This window comes from Petaurus breviceps, unplaced genomic scaffold, assembly GCF_028583685.1.
Source record: "Petaurus breviceps papuanus isolate PSGF00001 unplaced genomic scaffold, PetGlider_PUasm1.0 90702, whole genome shotgun sequence".
NCBI classification, from domain to species: Eukaryota; Metazoa; Chordata; class Mammalia; order Diprotodontia; family Petauridae; genus Petaurus; species Petaurus breviceps.
This window is the reverse complement of record NW_027187317.1, coordinates 7,273,613-7,293,482: the sequence shown is the minus strand read 5'-3', so window position 1 is coordinate 7,293,482 and position 19,870 is coordinate 7,273,613. Positions and strand designations below refer to the sequence as shown.

The following is a 19,870-nucleotide window of genomic DNA, read 5'->3' as shown; positions in this document are numbered from 1 at the left end:
ATAATTTGTAAGTTCCAAGTACAACAAAAGTGAGACTTAAGAAAAGACGAAGGAACCCGAGCAGTGACTAATAAATGACTCAATTGGCATTTGGAGGTTCCATCATACTGAAATAATTGTTGCCTATGCTGGTGTTTAGCAGTTAAAAGAGACCATGGAAATCAACCGTTTGATTCTCAATTTCATACTGTACCATACAATCAATTCTCTTTAGTCAGACTGTCTCTAGATTTACTTCTGAGCCATAGTAAAATGAGGAAGCTTTCATTAATCTTTCAGATGCTTCATATTAATGACAAGGCTCTTGCATGAACAATGTAACAGCAATTAAAAAGCCCATTAATCTGCATTACAGCTATTAAAGATGCATGTCATTAAAGGGTATGGAGTTTGATTCATTTTCGCACCCCCCAAAAAAATGGAGCAATTATGGTCTGGCAATGCACTTTGTCATCAAATTAGGTTGGGGTTTTCCAGCAAATGGCTTTGCAGCATTTAGCTCTTCTCCTATTTTATTATTCATGACTGAAATGTGGAAGTCAAGACCTTTGAAATTACTTTACCTTCTTGTGGAGTGGAGATGTTCAATGCATGTGTGCTCTCAGTACAACCAGCCAAAGTACAGGCAGTTAGGGTTACTGCATAGTTTTTGAAGGGTAGCAAGCCTGTCAATGTGCCTATAATATAAAAAGGAAAGCTTTACATATTTACAGTAAGCAAATGTGTTCACAAACACTCAACAGAGAATGAGGAGGAGAATATCCACTTCTTCCACCCATTCCCCTACATGTATACTTGCTGCCTGATGAGTTGGATGGCTAATAAGGAAAAAAAATTTGAGGTTGATTTCCTTTGTTTTCCTTGATTTCCAAGTGTTTCCAACTTGTTTGTAAGACAGCTCTAAACTGAGACTGCCCTACTGCACCCCTTGATGTTTTCAGTATTATGCACAACAGGGATACACAAAGAAATGCCTGTAAACATTACAGCTAAGTCAATATGAACTAATAAAGATAAATAACTAGTATATTAATCAAATACACCAATTTATATTTTTATTTGGGAATTTTTTTTAATTAATATTTTCTGCATTGATAAGAAATTGTAGCATATTGATGTTTTGGTTGACAGTTGTGATAAGGTGTGAGATACATCTTATAAGATAAGGGACACCACAATTCTTGCAGTCACTTAGTTTCACAATCCAGGTGTCACATTGACTCTTCACTCAGTTTCTATTACCCATTGAGTCACCAAGTCCAAGTAATCCTACCTCAACATCTCTTCTTAAAATATTGACATTCCTTAAAAAAAAATCATCACAGTGAACTTTGTTTTTCTTTTTGGAGGGGAGACGGCAGGGTAATTAGGGTTAAGTGACTTGCCCAAGGTCACATAGCTAGTTTTTGTGTTAAGTGTCTGAGGCTGGATTTGAACTCAGGTCTTCCTGACTCCAGGGCTGGTATTCTATTCACTGTGCCACCTAGCCACCTCAAGCAGTGGACTTCTTTTGGTGGAAAAAATCACTACCTAATGAACTGCATTTTTAGGTAGTAAGCTTTGTGAGAAGCCAAAATAAGGTCAATGTTTTACCCAACTTGTGGGTGAGTTTGTCCATTACTTCTGCCACTGTGGCAACTGACTGAATTTGGAATAAAAAGACTTAAATTTAAGGCCTGATTCTGCTGTTAAATATATAAATCTGAGCAAGTCACTTAGACTGAGTCTGTTTCCTAATTGATAAAATAAGGATAACAGTAACTACATATTTGTCTATCAGAATCTATCTCACAGGCTTAGTATAAAGATTTCATACAGTAACCTATGTCAAGGAAATTATAGCCATAAAGATCTATACAAATGTAAGCTATTCTTATCATAAGAGGATTATTTTTGTTCAGTTGTTTCAGCCATGTCTGATTCTTCGTGACCTCATTTAGGGTTTTCTTGGCAAAGATACTAGAGTGGTTTGCCATTTCCTTCTCCAGCCTGCAGATAAGGAAACTGAGGCAAACAGAGTTAAGTGACTTGTCCAGGATCACATAACTATTAAGTATCTGAGGTCAGATTTGATCTCAGGTATGCCTGACTCCAGTACTCTCTATCCACTGTGCCATGTACCTGACCATGAGGGATAGGAGAGTTCAAATATGGAAATGTTTAACTAATATACAAGTCGCTGGGCAGTAGCGAGGTATCCTGAATGGAACTCCTAGGAGGCTTGGGTTCCCACTTTGTTACATTCTCTGTTACTAGCTGTGTGATATAGGATAAAATGCATAATATCTTTAAGACTTAGTTTCTTGTAAAATTTGATGTAGATGATTGGACTAGGCAATCTCTAGGGTGCCTTTCATATTTAACTTTCAATAATACTAATTGGTGCAAAATTATTACTTTAGGTAGTTTCTTATCATTTTATCTCCCCGTTTTTCATCCTTTTCCTTCTGGTGCCATCTCTGAGGCATTCAATGCTATCACCCTGCCAACTCCAGCATTTCACACAGGTGGTTCACCAAAATCATTCCTCCATTTCCTCCATGTCCCTTTTTTTTAGCAATATATCATAAAAGAAGGAAGTCCAGTGAAGCAATTTACTTTAAGGAATAAAATGACTGATAGCAACCTCCAACATCTTTTGAAATCCATTTCTTTCCTGACTTTTTCCTGATCATTTTTCCTTATCCTGCCTTTTGCCTCTACTAGGAATCCCAGACATATTATCCCCTATATTATCTTCCCTGTACTCCCAATCTATCAATCCCTTTTTAGTCTTAATTGTCTACTTATCCATCAGGAAAACCAAGGTCAGCCATTTTAATTAGCCCTGATTCACCCTAAAACTCACTGCCCTCTTGACCTTTTTCAATGCTTACCTGGGAAGTCCTCTAGCTGGGTAACTCCAAACATCTGCTCTATTTTCATTCTCTACTATCAAGATATGTTGAAGAAAGTCACCAAACTGGGTAAAGAGTCCATTCATGCTCTCTAACCTCTACTTCATTGCTGCCTAGTAATACATTCATTCATCTCTTGCTGTTTCTTTATCCTTCCCCCAGAGCATCTGCTCCAAACATTTTATTCATATCTTTATGCTCTTACCCCATCCTCCCTCACTCTGAAAATAACTTCCTTCTTCCCATTTTAGTAAGAACAATAACCATACTGAGTCACTGGATTACACCCAGCTTAGCACCCACACCACGCCACACCCTCCAGTAGTTACTTATGTTACACCTCATAATTATTTCATGGGTTTTGTTACTAACAATATCCCTGCATAATGCTTTGTTTTCCTCTCCAGTGGTTTGTTCAGTTCTCTAAGAAGCATGCTTAGGTCTTCAATATCTTAAAAGAAAAAAAAAAATCTTTCCTTCAATTCTTCTACTCACTAAGGCTATTGTTTTCTTTTCTTTTGCTGCCAAACTTTTTTTTTTGCCTTTTGGAGGGCAATTGAGATTAAGTAACTTGCCCAAGGTTTTGTGTGTGTGTGTGTGTGTGTGTGTGTGTGTGTGTGTGTGTGTGTGTGTGTGTGAAGTGTCTGAGGCCGGAACCGAACTCAAGTCCTCCTGACTCCAGGGCCAGTGCTTTACTCACTGCGCCATCTAGCCACCCCAAAGTATGGGAATTGCTTTTTTATTTTTATTTTTTTTTGCTTTTTGGAGGGCAATTGGGGTTAAGTGACTTGCCCAAGGTCACATGGCTAGTTATTTTGTATTAAGTATCTGAGGTCGGAGTTGAACTTAGGTCCTCCTGACTTCAGGGCTGATTCTGTATTCACTGCGCCACCTAGCTGCTCTGCTACCAACTTTTCAAAAGAATAGCAATCATGCACTGCTTCTATTTCCTCAATACTGACTAATTCTTTAAGGCTTAGTAATCTAGCTTCTAGGGAAGTAGTGTGGGGTAATGAATATACAGCTGATTTCAGAAGCAGGAAGACTTGAGTTCAAGTGCTACTTCTAATAAATACCAGTTGTGTGTGAGCCCATGCAAATCACATTACCTTTAAGTACCCTGGGAAACTAAGACATTAAATTGCAGAGAAGGTACCTGTGTGGAGCATTAGAAGTTCCTTACTATGACCTCCATATGATGGTGAGTTTGAGCAGAGAACTAGTCTGGCCATTCTAGAAAGCTATTTGGAATTTGCATCAAAAGTCAATAAAACATATATATAATGATTCAACAATATCTATACCAGACTTAGAACCCAAAGAGAAGAAGGAGAAAAAAACTTTCTCCATTCTCTGCTTCTTCTTCCATGCCCTTAAATGTCTATGTCCCCCAAAGTTCTGCCCTTAACCTTCTCTTCTCATCTCTTCTATACATCATCATTCAACAATGTCATCTGCTCCAATGATTTTGATATCACTTACATACAGATGACTGTTAAATTTGTATCAGTATCCATGACCCCTTTATTGAGCTTTAGTCCTGCATTTCCAACTTCTTGCTAGACAACTCCATGTAAATAATTTAAAATTTCACAGTCAATATATCTATAAACGAACGTCTTTGTCCTCCTTCCCACTAAACAACAGTTCTTACAGCTTACTTCCTTATTTCTATTCAGACCACAGTGATTCATCCATTTACCTAAACTGGAAGCCCAAGAGTCATCCTTCATTCTACTTTTTCCTTTGCTTCCACATCCCACCAATCATTATGATCTAGTCACTTCCTCTGAAATTTCCCTATGACTTAAAACGTCTTTGACGGTCCTTTTACTGACAAACTACTTGAAGCACCCATTCAGTTTTCCCTTGACTATTGCAAAGTGGTCTCCCCCAAACTGCCCTTGCTTTAATGTTTTCTATACAGAACAAATAGATAAAGCTTCATGGAATCACAGTATCAGAGGTGGAAGGTCATCTAGTGCAATCCTTACACAAAAGGAATAACATGCCACCATAACACGCCCAACGAGCAGATACGTCTGAGTTCTATTCATTTTCCCAATATTCTTTGTTCAGAAATTCTCCCTTCCCTCCCCACCTCTCTCCCAATTCTACAGCCCTTAGACCAACCTCCAAATTACAGTGAGGACGGAGCCAACCTCCAGATTACAGTGAGGACGGAGCCCCCACCATGTTCTGAGCTTCCCAAGGGTAAGGGCAATCTTTTACCTTTCTTTCTATTCCCATTACTTAGTACAGTTTCTGGCATATAGTAAGTGCTCAATAAATGCTTTGCCTGATTCTACGACATGGCCTCTAACACATTTTTTCCACCCTTACCTTTAAGTACTTCCCTATACATACCCTATTTTCTAACCAAATTATACTAGTATTGACCAAATGTGCCCAGTGATATGTCTCTGTATTTTCAGAGGTGGTACATAGAGAGAAAGCAATGAATAGCTAATGGGAGAATTGTGGAAACAGGACAAGGATATTCTAGGGGAAGGGAGCTTTCTAAAAAACATGAAAACAACACCAAATAGATAACAGCCTACTGCATTCATGCATAAAGCTGCCTACAGGTACCATGCTGCAGCATCATAGTGAATATAAAGATTTAATTAATCTCCTTAAGGTCTTTATTATCAAGGAGTTAATAGGGCACTGGGGAGAATAAGGTTTGTGACCTTATAGTGACATAGATAAAATAAGTCATAATATAAATTTAGTCTTTCATTCATTCAAAAAATATTTATTATTGACTCTATACAAGGCACTGTCTTTTACATGTACATGTGCTGCCTCTTATATTGGGATATTGTATAGAAAATTAAACCATAGGCACACACATATATGCCAATGCTTTGAGTTCTTTGGAGTCAAAGAACTATATAAATCTAAAACAGTATTATTCCCATTGAAAAAATAATAAAAAATCCGTTCCAGAACATTACTTAGCATTTTTACAGGCAAGCCTTTAGAGAGATTATGGACAATATCTTATTATGAAATAATTCCCTCCCAAACCATGACTAAGGCTCATTGTTGAAACAAAGTGTAAGTCAGCCTACAAGGCAAAGAGTACAAAGTGTAAAACTCAGGGAGAGCTGTGCCAAGTCAGATATCAACATGAGATTCACCAAATGACCTTGGGCAGATGGCTTAACCTTTCTTCCTGCTGTGACAAAAGCCACATTTGCTGCATGTGTAAATCAAGGATTTCATTCCCTCGTGTTTTTCCCCTTTAAACCTTGAGGCCTTTGAGAAAAAGGAAGCATTGCTCTTGGAGTCCTTTTTTCACCCTGATATTTTGTACATTGCTGTAGAAATTTACCAAGCAGTGTTTCATTCGAAAGTACTGAGCTTCTGAAAGAAAGATGCTAGAGTGAAACTAGACCATCTTTCAAGTCATTTATCAAAGTGTTCACATTTCCCTTTTCAAGGCAGGTGAAACAATAATAAACGCTAGGAAAGGAGAGTTGAAAAAACTGAGGGGGAAAGAACACAGATGTGTGGGTTCTTGCCAGCTTTTAATACCACATGGAGGGTTTCGGACAGTTTGTAAATCACACTTTTTAAAATGTGATGTATATTCTGAGCTTGAGGTGGCATTTCCTTCATATTTCCAGAAAATGCCTTGCAATGGTCTGCCTTCAAATTCTGTCAAAACAGAAGAATGGTACGAGAGAGAAGTCTTACAAGATTGGTGAGGGGTGGCAGTGTGCTCTAGAGAAGACTTCAGGGTTTTACAATTTTTCTTCTAGGTTACCATTTAGGGAAAGAGGGAAGACAAAGAGACAACCACTCAAAGCATAAATGTGTGAGACAGAAGGGGACAGGATAGCATAGTGGAGAGGATACTAAATTTGGAGCTAAAAGACCTAGGCTGGAATCCTGGCTATGACTTCCTGTATAACATTGTCTTTAATATCCTCATCCATAAAATAATCTGTTACAGACATTCTGTAATGTCTTTGGAAGTCTCAGTACTTAGGGAAGACTTTACCAAGGCTTGAGATTCACTAAGTGACCTTGAGAATGTGACAATCTCTTTTTCCTAGTTTACCTAGAGCCCTAAGAGATCACCAAGTTGAACTGAAGCAAATACTTGTAAAAAGGACTGATATTCCCAAAGGAAATAGTCAAGATTCTCCATGAGTGTATAGAACCTTTTTGGAGATGGCCACTAGGGACCATTTAATGCACGAAACTAGTAATTTACCTAATGGCACCTTTTAGAGTGTCTAATTCACACTTAAATATTTTATCTCCAGTAGAATAGTTTTGCTATGATACTATATCATCATCAGAAAGCATTTATCACCATTTCCTCTCTAAGCAAGGTGCAGTAAAAAAAAAAAATGTCCTGCTCAGTAGGGGGCTTCCAATCTAAGACAACTTTGTCTCAGAAAGCCCTACAGGTAATGGTCATGTACATTCTCATTTCTCAAGGTCAATCTCAGACACACCTTCTCAGTGAAGTTTTCCTTGATTTCTGCAACTGAAAGTGATCTCCCCTTCCTCATAGTTCTTATAATACTTTGGTTAGGTTCTTTCTTTGTCCTTATCACCTTCTACTTTGTACCATGTTTATTTGTGTACACGTCAGACTCCATGCTACTTTTAAGGTCCTTGAGCCCAGGACCATCTTTTTGCTTTGGATTTTCAAAGCCTAACAGTGCCTTTCATACAGTTGACCCTCAAGTGTTTATCAGACTGACTTGGATTGAAATAAATATTAGTCACAAACATAGAAACAACTATGTAAGATGGGTTAACTCTAAAGAATTTCTTAACAGAGCTTTCAGACATTTGTATAGGTCCCTGAGATTGTGGATTTTCCATTTTAGAAGTTTTCAAAAAGAGATCTTTCACTTTTTTAACCATTTAAGAATGACCCTGCCCAAAAACATTAAGGAGAACCAAGTGACCTCTAGAGTTTCCTTTTGGTCAGAAGATTCTTTGAAAAGAAAAGAGGGTCAGCAACTATATTAGGAAATCTGTCTATCTATTCTGGTAATGGAAGAGGGTGATTTGGAGAACATTGAATAAATGTAGAGTAAGCATTATTGATATTTTAAAAGTGTTAGTGTCCCATGTAGCAAACACAGGAGTGTTGGCATATGTATTAAAATCGCTGGCACCAGCAGGTTCAGAAATCTCTGTGCTAAGCGCTAATGCACTTTGAGAAAATCTGACATGCCACACCAAGGGAGTTTGAAGAAAAGTAAACACATTCTTTTTTAATTGCAACCCCAGGCCACTGAGTGGGTGAAGGAACCCAATAAAAAGGGTCACTGAATGACTAAAACACACACACACACGCACACACAAACACATACACACACTTTTGCACACTTTAGAAAAGAACTCAAATTCTAGGCATCAGATCCCTATGGTATCTAGTAATTTTCAAATTCTACCTCCTGGCAGGGGGGAAGGAGAGTGAATAGAGCAGCAAAATCTCTTTGTCAAACTACAGAAACATACACAGTTTTGTTGTTATTGTGTTAACTTGAAAAGAACTAGACAATACCACTTGTGTAGATGACTACAGAGATTCACCAAGACTGTTGGCTGTTGTAGCTTCCCAGCTACCATGGTGCCATTAAAAACATACCAGGGGAAGAGATGGATAGAAGGATTGCTAGAAAGATAGTTGAATGGATAGAGGGGTTTCCACATGCCTTCTGTAAATAGCCCAGAAAACATCCTAACCAGACGTGAACAGTTCCTTTTTCAAGCCTTTCAGAGGATTCTTTCAGACCTTTCTGTGGATTCATAATTTAGCTCTGCAACCTTATTCTGGGTGTCAGTATGAAGTTTTGAGAATCCATGCTATTTAACAACATGATGCTTCTCTTTTTTCCTTTGCTTTTTCTTTTCTTTCTTTTTTTTTTTTTGCTTTTTTGGAGGGCAGTTGGGGTTAAGTGACTTGCCCAAGGTCGCTTGGCTAGTTTTTTTGTGTTAAGTGTCTGAGATCATATTTGAACTCAGGTCCTCCTGATTCCAGGGCTGGTGCTCTATTCACTGCACGACCTAGCTGCCCCTCCTTTTTCTTTCTTTAAAGGAAAATATGTTTGCTTCCTAAACTTAAAGTTTATTCCTAGCTTCACAATGAATCACGTCCACAAGCATTTATTAAATACATATTATGTGTCAGACACTGTGCTAAGGACTGGAAAAACTTTATAAGACTCATTTGATATGTGAGAAGCTCAGCACTGCCCTTAGGTAAGAATAAAAGTCTGCCACGTACTATGTGAATTTATGAAGGACAGAAGTGGTAGGTAGAGTCATATAAAAGGGGTTCTCAGAAAGAGGTAGTAAGATCTTTGAGGATCAAGGATTATATGCCCTCTTCCCCCTTCTCAACCTTCACTCTTACCCTATCAGAGCAGCTAACATTGTATTCTGTGCAGATTGGGAACCAAATACACATTGTTGAATGACTAATGGACTTTTTTTTTATCCTCTTAGGTCCTCTTAGATAGATCTCTCACTGTAAAGGTATATTCCCCTCCTAGGGAGAGAAAGAAGTAATAGGCAAAGACATGGTTTCTTCCAGCTGATAGATTATCTCCAACACTTTTCTCCCTTTGCCTCTAACCTCAAATTTCAAAGGAGCAAAAGGGAAAATATTAATAATTGGAGGCAGCCTAACCACCCAAGAGAAAATCACTGCTGAATTGACACCAGCTGTGCAAGCCTTTGAGACTCTAATAGTACTATGTTTGCTGAAAGGCAATGAAACAGCAGAGAATGAGGCTGCTTTGACACTGAAATTTTACTATTAACTCCCGTGACTAAATGTAGACAGACACAAATGGGGAGAGCATCTCAAAGCAAAATGGCCTCCTTTTAAAAACTAAACTCATTTTGGACCAGGCAAAAATACAGTTTTTATTTACACACTTCAGCAAACTATCTCTTTTTTTTTTTCCACTCCTCAGCTGCCAACCTAGGTGTTTGGCCGGCATCCACTGTAATCTGTTCTCCTTCATTATGTTAATCTGTGGGCGGAAAGATTTCTGTCATCTTCGAATCGCTTGTACAGCAATGGTAAACACCTTGGCCTGTCTGTAATTGGACAGGTGTCTGCATTGATGTCACCCAGCTTTTAATTCAATTAAAGCACTGGCTGCTCTGCTCTCATTACCCACTCATTTCCGCTGCACTTTTAGTCTGGCAGTGAAATTTGCACATAGCAATTGCCTACCCCAGAGTCCAATGTCAGCAGTCCCATAACAAAGATCAACCTTGATGTTCATGCATTATTTTTAAGGCACTCAAACAAACAATCCAATAATGTTTCAAATTCTTGTACTCTACCTGAGGGCAGCAGATGATGGCAGACAGTTTATTATCTTTTGAAAAACAGGTATATTTTTAAAATCCCTCTTAAAATGCTACACCATTTAATCAGGGTATTTTTCCTACTGGCCAATAATTAGAACCAGGAAGAATAAAGAGAGAAGCTGTTTCCATCTCCTGATCCCCAGGGCTTTTCTCCATCTCCAGAGAACTCATCAGAGTACAATGCTCTTATTTATTTCCTGGCACTTCATATTTGGATCAAGAAAGTGAGGGTGGGCAAGAGCAAGGCATTTAATAAGAATGCCATCTGGTAAGGGACACAGCAGAGGCAGGGCAGCTACTGCTACCTGGAAGCGGAATGAGAACCCACTGTTGTCAAGGAATGAGCCTCCTATGAACCAGCTAGGGAAGAGGCAGTGAATTTCTCCTATCACAGGATTCTGCTGCAGTGCGGTGGAATTCTTCCGGTTTTTTAATGTACATCGAAGAATAAGTTAACAGGCTGCAAACCTTCCTACCTGGTGGATGGATTAGAGACAGTAAATCAATCCAACACACCACACTTTCTGCCCACTTAAAGGAACCTCTGCAAATAAATTAAAGTTCTAACACAGACATTTTGACACAGTGACCCCATGAAACTGAATAATGACATTTGTTAAATATGGATGAAAATTTAACAGTCTAACAGTGATCTGGAAAGGCACCTATAATGCTTCTTTTCATAAAGTAATACTGTCCCTCCATACTGTTGTTTCTTTTCTTTCTTCTGTTGTTTCCTTTCTTTCCTCTGAGATCAGGTGTCTCCATCTGGTCCAGACTGGAAATAAGGCAGTTTCTTATGGGCAGGATCCCCTTAGTGATCTACTCCTTTTCCACCCTAGGTCACCACTCCTTAGATAGCCTGGAGCCTCCTACTTTAGGGTGACATACCTTACTGGTATAAGCCTTACTGCAGATACCTGGTGGTGCTAAAGCCCACTGCAACACAAAACTCCCAAACTCAAGCAATCAACCATCCTCAGACCTCCAGGCAGTAAGAATTACATGTGGCCACCATGTATGGCCTCATTATTATTTCTTATAAATATATGCATCTGTGGTATGTATAAAAGTAGTTTTTTTAAAAAGTTCTAAGAAACCGTTAAATTTTACCAGCAAGCTGCAAGAACACAAAATTAAGGCTTTAGGTAAAATTAGAATACAGTGATGTAGAAGAAAGAGTTTTGGAGACAAGTTTGAACTCTGGCTCTGACACTTAGTACCCATGTGATCTTGGACAGGTATTATGAACTTTAGGATAAGAGAGACAATGTGGTAAAATAGAAAAGGCAATGGTTCTTGAATCAGAAGACCTGCATTCAAATTCTACTTCAAACGATTACTGTTTGCCTTAAGTAGATAAAATTCCCTGAACCTCAGTTTCCTCATTTATAAAATGAGAGACTAGATGACTTCTGAGGTCCTTCTACCTCTACATCTATAATCTTGTGACTCTCACTGGTAAAATGAGAAGAATGGACTAGATAACTTCTAAAGTGTCCTTCAGCAAAAAAAAATCATTAAACATGTTTTAAGTACCTACTGTGTGCTAGGCATTGTGCTAAGCATTGGATCTATGATCCTGTAGAATTCTAAGCAGACCAAAAAAAGTGTCTATTTCTCAGATTTACTTTGAGGTTTGGGTTACTAAAATCTAAACACTTGTTTAATTGTGTATAAGCATAGTATAGGGATATTTATAAGAGAGGAAGTCTAAACCCAGTTCCACATTTGAACAGTGACTACAAGGTGGATTTTTCTTTAGGTGAGAACTTTGACTAAATTCTTAAATCAGTGCTGCTCCCATCATTCTAATGATGTTTTCCAGGAGTTTGGAACCACACCATTATATAAAATTGCCAGATGGACAGATAGAGGTGGAGTTTTCAAACCCTGAAAACAAACTCAGACTTTGCGGAACAATTGCAGGTCTGACCAGGGCTAGTTTTCCAAAGTTGTTAATTATTTTGTATAATCATGCGTTAACTATCATCTTTAATGAATATTTCTGTTATTTACTTGACTATGACTTCTTCTTGACTATGAATTCAGCTCTGTCTATGGTCCATAATAATTTATTTTTAAATATCTATGGTTAGGGAGGCATGAAGTTGCACAAATAACTGAATCTGGTGATAATCGGAAACGTCGTAAACATTACTTTCTACTTCTATCATCACCAGACATTTTCTATACATTGCTAAAATTACCATCAAATGAAAATAGGTTCAGTATGAATATATATGTAGACTCTATATCAAATTATGTGCCATCTTGGGTTGGTAGGGGTGGAGAGATGAGGAGAAAATTTAGAACTCAAAATCTTAAGGAAGTGAATGTTGAAAACTAGAAAGAAATTAATTTAAAAAAAGAAACTGAAACTCAGAGAGGCTCAGTGACTTCACCAAAGTCATATAGCTAGCAGAAGAACTGATGATACCAACCTTTCTCAATCCAAATCTAGTATGCTCTTTCTCATATACCTAGCAAATCACTTAATGTTTCTGGGTTTAAGTTTCTTCATATAATAAACAAAGGGGTTAGATCAAAATTACATTTACTGAGTGGAATTTCTTTCCAACTTTCAGTGAAAGTGCTAATAAAGAGGGGACTGCCCAAAGGATAAATGACAGGAGGGGAAAAGGGAAGCAAAAAAGTGTCCCCATAATCCACAAGCTGGACACTAGCTCCTAAATAAAATTCATTCTTTTTTTTAATGACTATATACCAAACAAATGCTACTGGAATGTAAGTTCCTTGAGGGCAGAAATGGTGCTATTAATCACTATATTCCTCATGGAAGCTAGCCTAGTACTTGTAGTATGTTAGACATTTAATAAATATCTTTTGAGTGAATGTTATTAAAATGAAAAACAATCACCCTTACATCATTTTTCTTTGGTCCAAATAGTTCAAATAAAGGGCTAAAATGAGTGGAAAGCAACAAAATAAACTTCAAAATAATTTTCTAAGTGATGCAATTTACCATTAAAAATTGACTGGTTCTGAAAGAAAACTCCCATGAGCCAGCTGCCTCAATGTTTTTGAGAGTTTAAGGCTGAGGAAGTAAATGAGGAAATGCCTATGCATATTATATCCCTTTTCTGAACTTTATGCATGAAAAATTCCCAATAATTTATAGCACTGACTGAAAAATTGGGCTTTTCTTTGATTTCACATTTTATACATAAGCTTTGATTTAGTTTCAAATATAAATATAAAATGCTTTTTAAAATTCATTTTGATGCAATCAGAAGTGGACATGCTAGAAAATCTTTTAGCAACTATTTCCTTTTCTTCACTAAGAGTTAGATAGATTACTTGAAAAGCCTTTGTATCCAATATTATTGTAATGGTGTTGAAGTTTTATCTATAGATATATATTATTATTATTATAATTAAGCAAAATCAATAGATTGCAAATGATGACCACCATGTTTTAAAATCATGGTACGGTAAGTTTGCAAAAAAAATTATGTCTAACTTTTGTAGTGTTCATTCAAATTGAATAAAATAAAATGCATGACCTATAGAAAATGCTATCTAAAGATTACATAATGCATAGAGAGCAGAACACACATTATGTATTCAAGAGAGTTGGGATAAAGCTATTAACTCATCAACACTGCATTACCTAATGAAATTCTTTTACATTATCTAAGCCAGAGCATTACATCATTCCTATTTTTACTGTTTATGTCATAAGCCATATTTATGTTCTATAAAAATGTTTCAGACCAATTCTTTCCCAGATATATACTTAGAAATAGTTTATAATAAAAGACAAATATATAAAAACTAAGGGATGATATACTATAAACTAGTGAAATCCTCTCAAAGATTCTGCTGTATTTAACCTTAATCTTTTAATGTGATACTTAACTGTTTCATATACATCTAGTCTTCATCAACCTAAAATGATTTCTAAATTTTCTTTAAAAAATTTCATATTTTAGAAAGGCTAATACAATCACTACATTTTGTTGGCAGAGACGTAGGAGACAAAGAATTACCTTAGAATGGAAAAGAATACATTCTCATATTATGGTAGAAGGGCAAAGTCTATTTTCCTCAGTTTCCTCCCAACATGAATGATCTGTGATTCTCTGACTCTAACATGTGAGTTGAATAATATGAATGGGAAGATATACATTTTTTAAGAGAAATTCTCCTTGTATAATATTGATTTGATACCTTGATAATAATATCTTAAATTTGTTGAGCCCTTTTAACTTTTCCTAACCCTTTTGTATGGAATCATCTCTGAGTTATGATTGACCAATTTGCAAATGATCTAATGCACATACAAATGGTTAAACAGATAGAAACAGTGACTTCTCCATACCGCTAACTAACTTTAAAAAGATTCTCCAAAGACTCCTCACCTATGCAGACTCCCACAAAGGCAAATACACCAACCAGAACCAAGCTGTCTTTTGTGTACAGTGCCACCAGGTGGTTAGCTTAATTTAGTTTTCACATTTAACCATTTTGGAGATTCTAAATGAGGTTTTGATAGTTTCAAGGACTTTAGAGATTGCGTCACAAGTTCTTTATGATGCCTAATTTAATTTCATACTGATGAGTTTTCTTTTCCTTACATCTCATGTTTCTTCCTTACCACCTCTTTATTTTTTTCCTAAGGGAAAGTCATGCATGTGATCTGTCCCCCTTATGGATCACAGCTCAATTAAATACACATTAAGGAAAAACTTTCACACACACACACACACACACACACACACACATATGCATTCCCTTTTAAACCAATCTCCTTACCTTTTCCACAATCAATTACATCAGGAAAACTTTCCCTTTTCTCCTATTCCCCCCTTTCTTTATCTCATTTGTGAGATGAAAAAAAAGACATAATTTTGAGTGAGGAGCATAACAGTGCTAGTTCTGGTGACTCACCTGTATCAAGGAAAAAGGAAACTAATCAATATGAAATTAAATTAAGCATCATAATGAACCAGTGACTCAGCCTCTAAAGCCCTTGAAACTCTGGAAACCCCATCCAGAATCTCCAGAACGACTATATCTGATTGCTGACATTCAACCTGCCTTTATTCAAGCACCAGCATTGAAGACTGATAAAAATTATTTCTCCTTCAGTATAATAATCATCAAAATATTATTTGTTCCCACTCCTTTCAGCTAATTTATAGGGTAAATAGACTGGAAGGTATTTTTATCATGATACCTTTACCACCATATATGATATTTTTTTCTGACAAAAAGCACTTAGACCTAAACAAAAAAGTTGGAGAAATATGTAACATTCTAAAAATGGAGCTTCCTGTATATAATTGTAGTAGCATCATAGTTTTGTAGCTAAAACTAATCTTAAAGAATAAGTGTTAGGGGGCAGAGCCAAGATGGTGGAGTAGAAGCAGGAACCTGCTTGAGCTCCTGCTCCAACCATCTCCAATATACGTAAAATAGGACTCTAAACAAATTTTAGAGCTACAGAACCCACAAAGTGACAGAGGAAAACAAATCTCCCACTAAAGGCAACATGGAAGGCCAACAGGAAGCACCTATCACACCAGGCTGGGAGCCAAGCACAGTTCCAGATTAGCCTGCTGACCCAGACCCAAGGCACAGACTGACCTGAGGAAACTTCAACAGAGTGAATCACTGCCCATAATCACCAAAGATAAAGTAAAAGGTCAGAGAGGAGCCCTGTTGATCCTGGGTGAGAGAAGATCACTATCTGGCCCCTGTCCCTAAGGCAGCAGAGGTGACAGCGGCTGCCACTGCTGCTGCTTCTGGCTCCAGGCCTACATATCCTAGGGGGACCAAGTGATTGTCTGGAGGGCATTTTCAGGAATCTCTCTGCTGGCACTGAGGCAGGATTCTCTTGCTTTGCCCTGCCTGGATCTGGGTTACAGACTTTTGTGGTGATCCTGGGGTGAGGATCACTGGTATGGCAGAGCTTGTTGAGGCTGTGGGGAATTCTCCTCACAGTTCTGAGGCAGGTGCCTGGAAAAAACTTTGACATCTGTGAAGACTTCAGAAATTTGGGACACAGCACTCTACACCAGGGAAGCAGAGTTCTACTGTGGCAAAGAGCTCAAAGGTCAAGTAATTGGCTGGCAAGATGGGCAAACAGAGGAAGTGCAATTAGACTATAGAATCCTTTGGGGGGGGGACAAAGAGGATCAAAACATAGAACCAGCAGTAGACAACCAAGTCAAACCTCCTGCATCAAAAGCCTCCAAGAAAAATATGAACTCCTCTCAGGCCATGGAGGAGCTCAAGAAGGATTTTGAATATCAAATTAGAGAAGTGGAGGAAAAATTGCGAAGAGAAATGAGAATGGTGCAAGAAAAATATGTCAATAGCCTGACTGAAGAAAATAACACCTTAAAAAATAGACTAACTCAAATGTCAAAAGAGGTCCAAAAAGCCAATGAGGAGAAGAATGCCTTAAAAAGCAAAAATGGTCAGAGGGAAAGGAATTTCAAAAACTCACTGAAGAGAATGATTCCTTCAAAACTAGATTGGAGCAAATGGAGGCAAATGACTTATAAGAAATCAAGATACTATAAAACAAATCCAAACAAATTAAAAAATAGAAAGCAATGTTAAATATCTCATTGGAAAAACCATTGACCTGGAAAAATAGATCCAGGAGAGATAATTTTAAAATTATTGGACTACCTGAAAGACATGATCAAAAAAGAGCCTAGAAATAATCCTTCAAGAAATTCTCAAGGAAAATTACCCTGATATTCTAGAACCAGAGGGCAAAATAGAAATTGGAGAAATTCATCAATTGCCTCTTGAAAAAGATCCCAAAAAGAAAACTTCTAGGAATATCATGGCTAAATTCCAGAGTTCCCAGGTCAAGGAGAAAATATTACAGTCAGGAAAAAACAATTTGAGTATTGTTGAAACACAATCAGGATAATACAAAATCTAGCAGCTTCTACATCAAGGGATTGAAGGGCTTGGAATATAATATTCCACAGGTCAAAGGAGCTAGGACTAAAACCAAGAATCACCTAACCAGCAAAACTGAGAATAATACTTCAGGGGAAAATATGGTCATTCAATGAAATAGAGGATTTTCAAGCATTCTTGGTGAAAAGACCAGAGCTGAACAGATAATTTGACTTTCAAATACAAGAAGCAAGAGAAGCATGAGAAGATAAATAGGAAAAAGAAATCATAAGGAACTTATTGAAGATAAACTATTTACATTCCTACATGGAAAAATGGTAATTGTAACTCATGAGACTTTTCTCAGTATGAGGATAGTTGAAGGGAATAGATATGTAGATAGATAGATAGATAGATAGATAGATAGATAGATAGATAGATAGATAGATAGATATAGATATATGTATGTATATACATATATATGTATGTGTAGAAGGGTATGTGTTTACAAATATATATGTGAGTGTGTATATGTGTGTACTTGTATACACAGAGACAAGGCACAGAATCAGTTTAATATGAAGGGATGATATCTAAAAACTAAAATTAAGAAGTGAAAGAGGAATATATTGGGAGAATGAGAAAGGGAGAGATAGAATAGGGTAAATTATCTCACATAAAAGAGGCAAGAGAAAACTATTACAATGGAGGGGAAGAGCAAAAAAGTGAAAGGGAATGAGTCAACCTTACTCTCATTGGATTTGGCTTAAGGAGGAAATAACATACACACTCAATTTGGTATTTTACTCTACAGGAAAGTGGGGGAAAGGAGATAAGAAGGGGGATGATAGAAGGGAGGGCAGATTGCAGGAGAGGGTAGTTAGAAGCAAACATTTTTGAAAAGGGACAGGGTCAAAAGAGAAAATAGAATAAATGGGGGGTGAGATAGGATGGAGCGAAATATAGTCTTTCACAATATAACTACTATGGAAATATTTTTCATAACTACACATATACAACCTGTGTTGCTAAATGGGGGTGGGTGAGGATGAAAGAAGGGAAAGGATCTGGAAATAAAAGGTTTTTGTTTTGTTTAAATTTTTTTTTTTTGCTTTTTGGAGGTGGGAGAGGCAGGGCACTTGTGAGTAAGTGACTTGACCAAGGTCACGCAGTTAGTAAGTGTTAAGTGTCTGAGGCTGGATTTGAACTCAGGTCCTCCTGATTCCAGGGCTGGTGCTCTATTCACTGCACCACCTAGCCACCCCTAGAAAGCAAAGTTTTAAAAACAAATGTTAAAAAAAAATTTTTACATGCAACCAGGAAATAAGATATACAGGCAATGGGGTATAGAAATCCATCTTGCCCTACAAAAAAGTAAGGGGGCATGGGGGAAGACATAAGAGAGAACAGATTGGGGGAAGGTGTATTCAGTATGCTTGTTACCTTGGGGTAGGGGTAGGGGAGAGACAGGGAGAAAATTTATAACTCAAAATTTTGTGGAAAGTAATGTTGAAAACTAAAAAATAAATAAGTTTATTTAAAAAAAGAATTAGGGGGCAGCCAGGTAGCACAGCGAGTAAGAGCACCGGCTCCAGTGTCAGAACGACCTGGAGATCGAATCCCGGGCTCAGATACTTAGCACCCACCCAGAAACACCTGGCCGTGTAACCTTGAACAAGTTACTTAACCCCGATTGCTTAAAAAAAAAAAAAGAATTAGTCCTAGATCAATGCCTTCAGCTTTTAGATGAGGGAATTAAGGCCCATAGACATTATGTGACTCATCCAAGGTGACACAGCAAATGAATGATCAATTCAGGACTAGAAAATAAGTCTCTTCTTGACTTCCGACCCATTTTTCTTCTTTCTGACTGAACTGAGAAACTTGCCTGATATCTGTAGAATATCACTGGGAGATGATCCACTTGGTCAGTATGCTTATGGTGGCATGTCATTACATTGTACCAGCTGATATTTCCATGTGACATTCTAAGGGAGCACCAATAAGGAGTTCCCATAAATACTATGAGGAAGATCAAATCTGACAGCGGGAGCTAAGAATTAATGCATAGGCCAAGTAAGTCAACCACTGCATTTGGTCATTTCATTTGACAATATAGTTCATCAGGCACCATCTGACTTTTGTGTGGTTTTATTAGAGCTGTCAGACCTATAACCAAAAAGATTCAAATCCTCCAGAATAAGATTATTACTCAGCTCAGTGAAAAAGTGTTTTTATATTGATTCCCTTACTCTAGGCCACATGATTCAGATTCAGGTCTTTGAGTGTCATTGGCAGATAACAGCATAAGGAAGAGAGTATTAGGCATTCTTAGCATGCCCTTATATGAAAGGGAAAGACTCTTCTCTATTCATAAAGTGTCAGTTTGCTATTCATTTTTTTAAATGGTTTAAGCACAAAAGGTTTATGGACGGAGAGTAATGGGGCTTAGGGGGTGGAGGAATGGCATTTGAGATACCATGGCCCTACCTTTATTTGTGGGGAGAAATCTGTATTTATTAAGATTTTTTTTGTTGTTTAACTATACTGGAATGGAGTCTGTTAAATCACTGTGCTGGGAGTTTGGGGCATTCTGAGAACAGAAGGTACGGGACACTAAATCTGTTAAAGAATTGAAACTTTTTTCTGTTATTTTAAACTCCAAGATATTTTAGGAAGGAAGGAAGGAAGGAAGGAAGGAAGGAAGGAAGGAAGGAAGG

General features: G+C 37.5%; 1 protein-coding gene across 1 annotated transcript in view; it reads right to left on the bottom strand.

The window, feature by feature from the left end:
• The window catches only part of USH2A (usherin), a 1,033,591-nt gene that overhangs the window by 605,070 nt on the left and 408,651 nt on the right, over window positions 1-19,870 (bottom strand). The window contains exon 31 of the mRNA XM_069066041.1: window positions 564-677. Within this exon, the coding sequence (XP_068922142.1) occupies window positions 564-677 (114 nt within the window). The remainder of the gene's footprint in view (window positions 1-563; window positions 678-19,870) is intronic.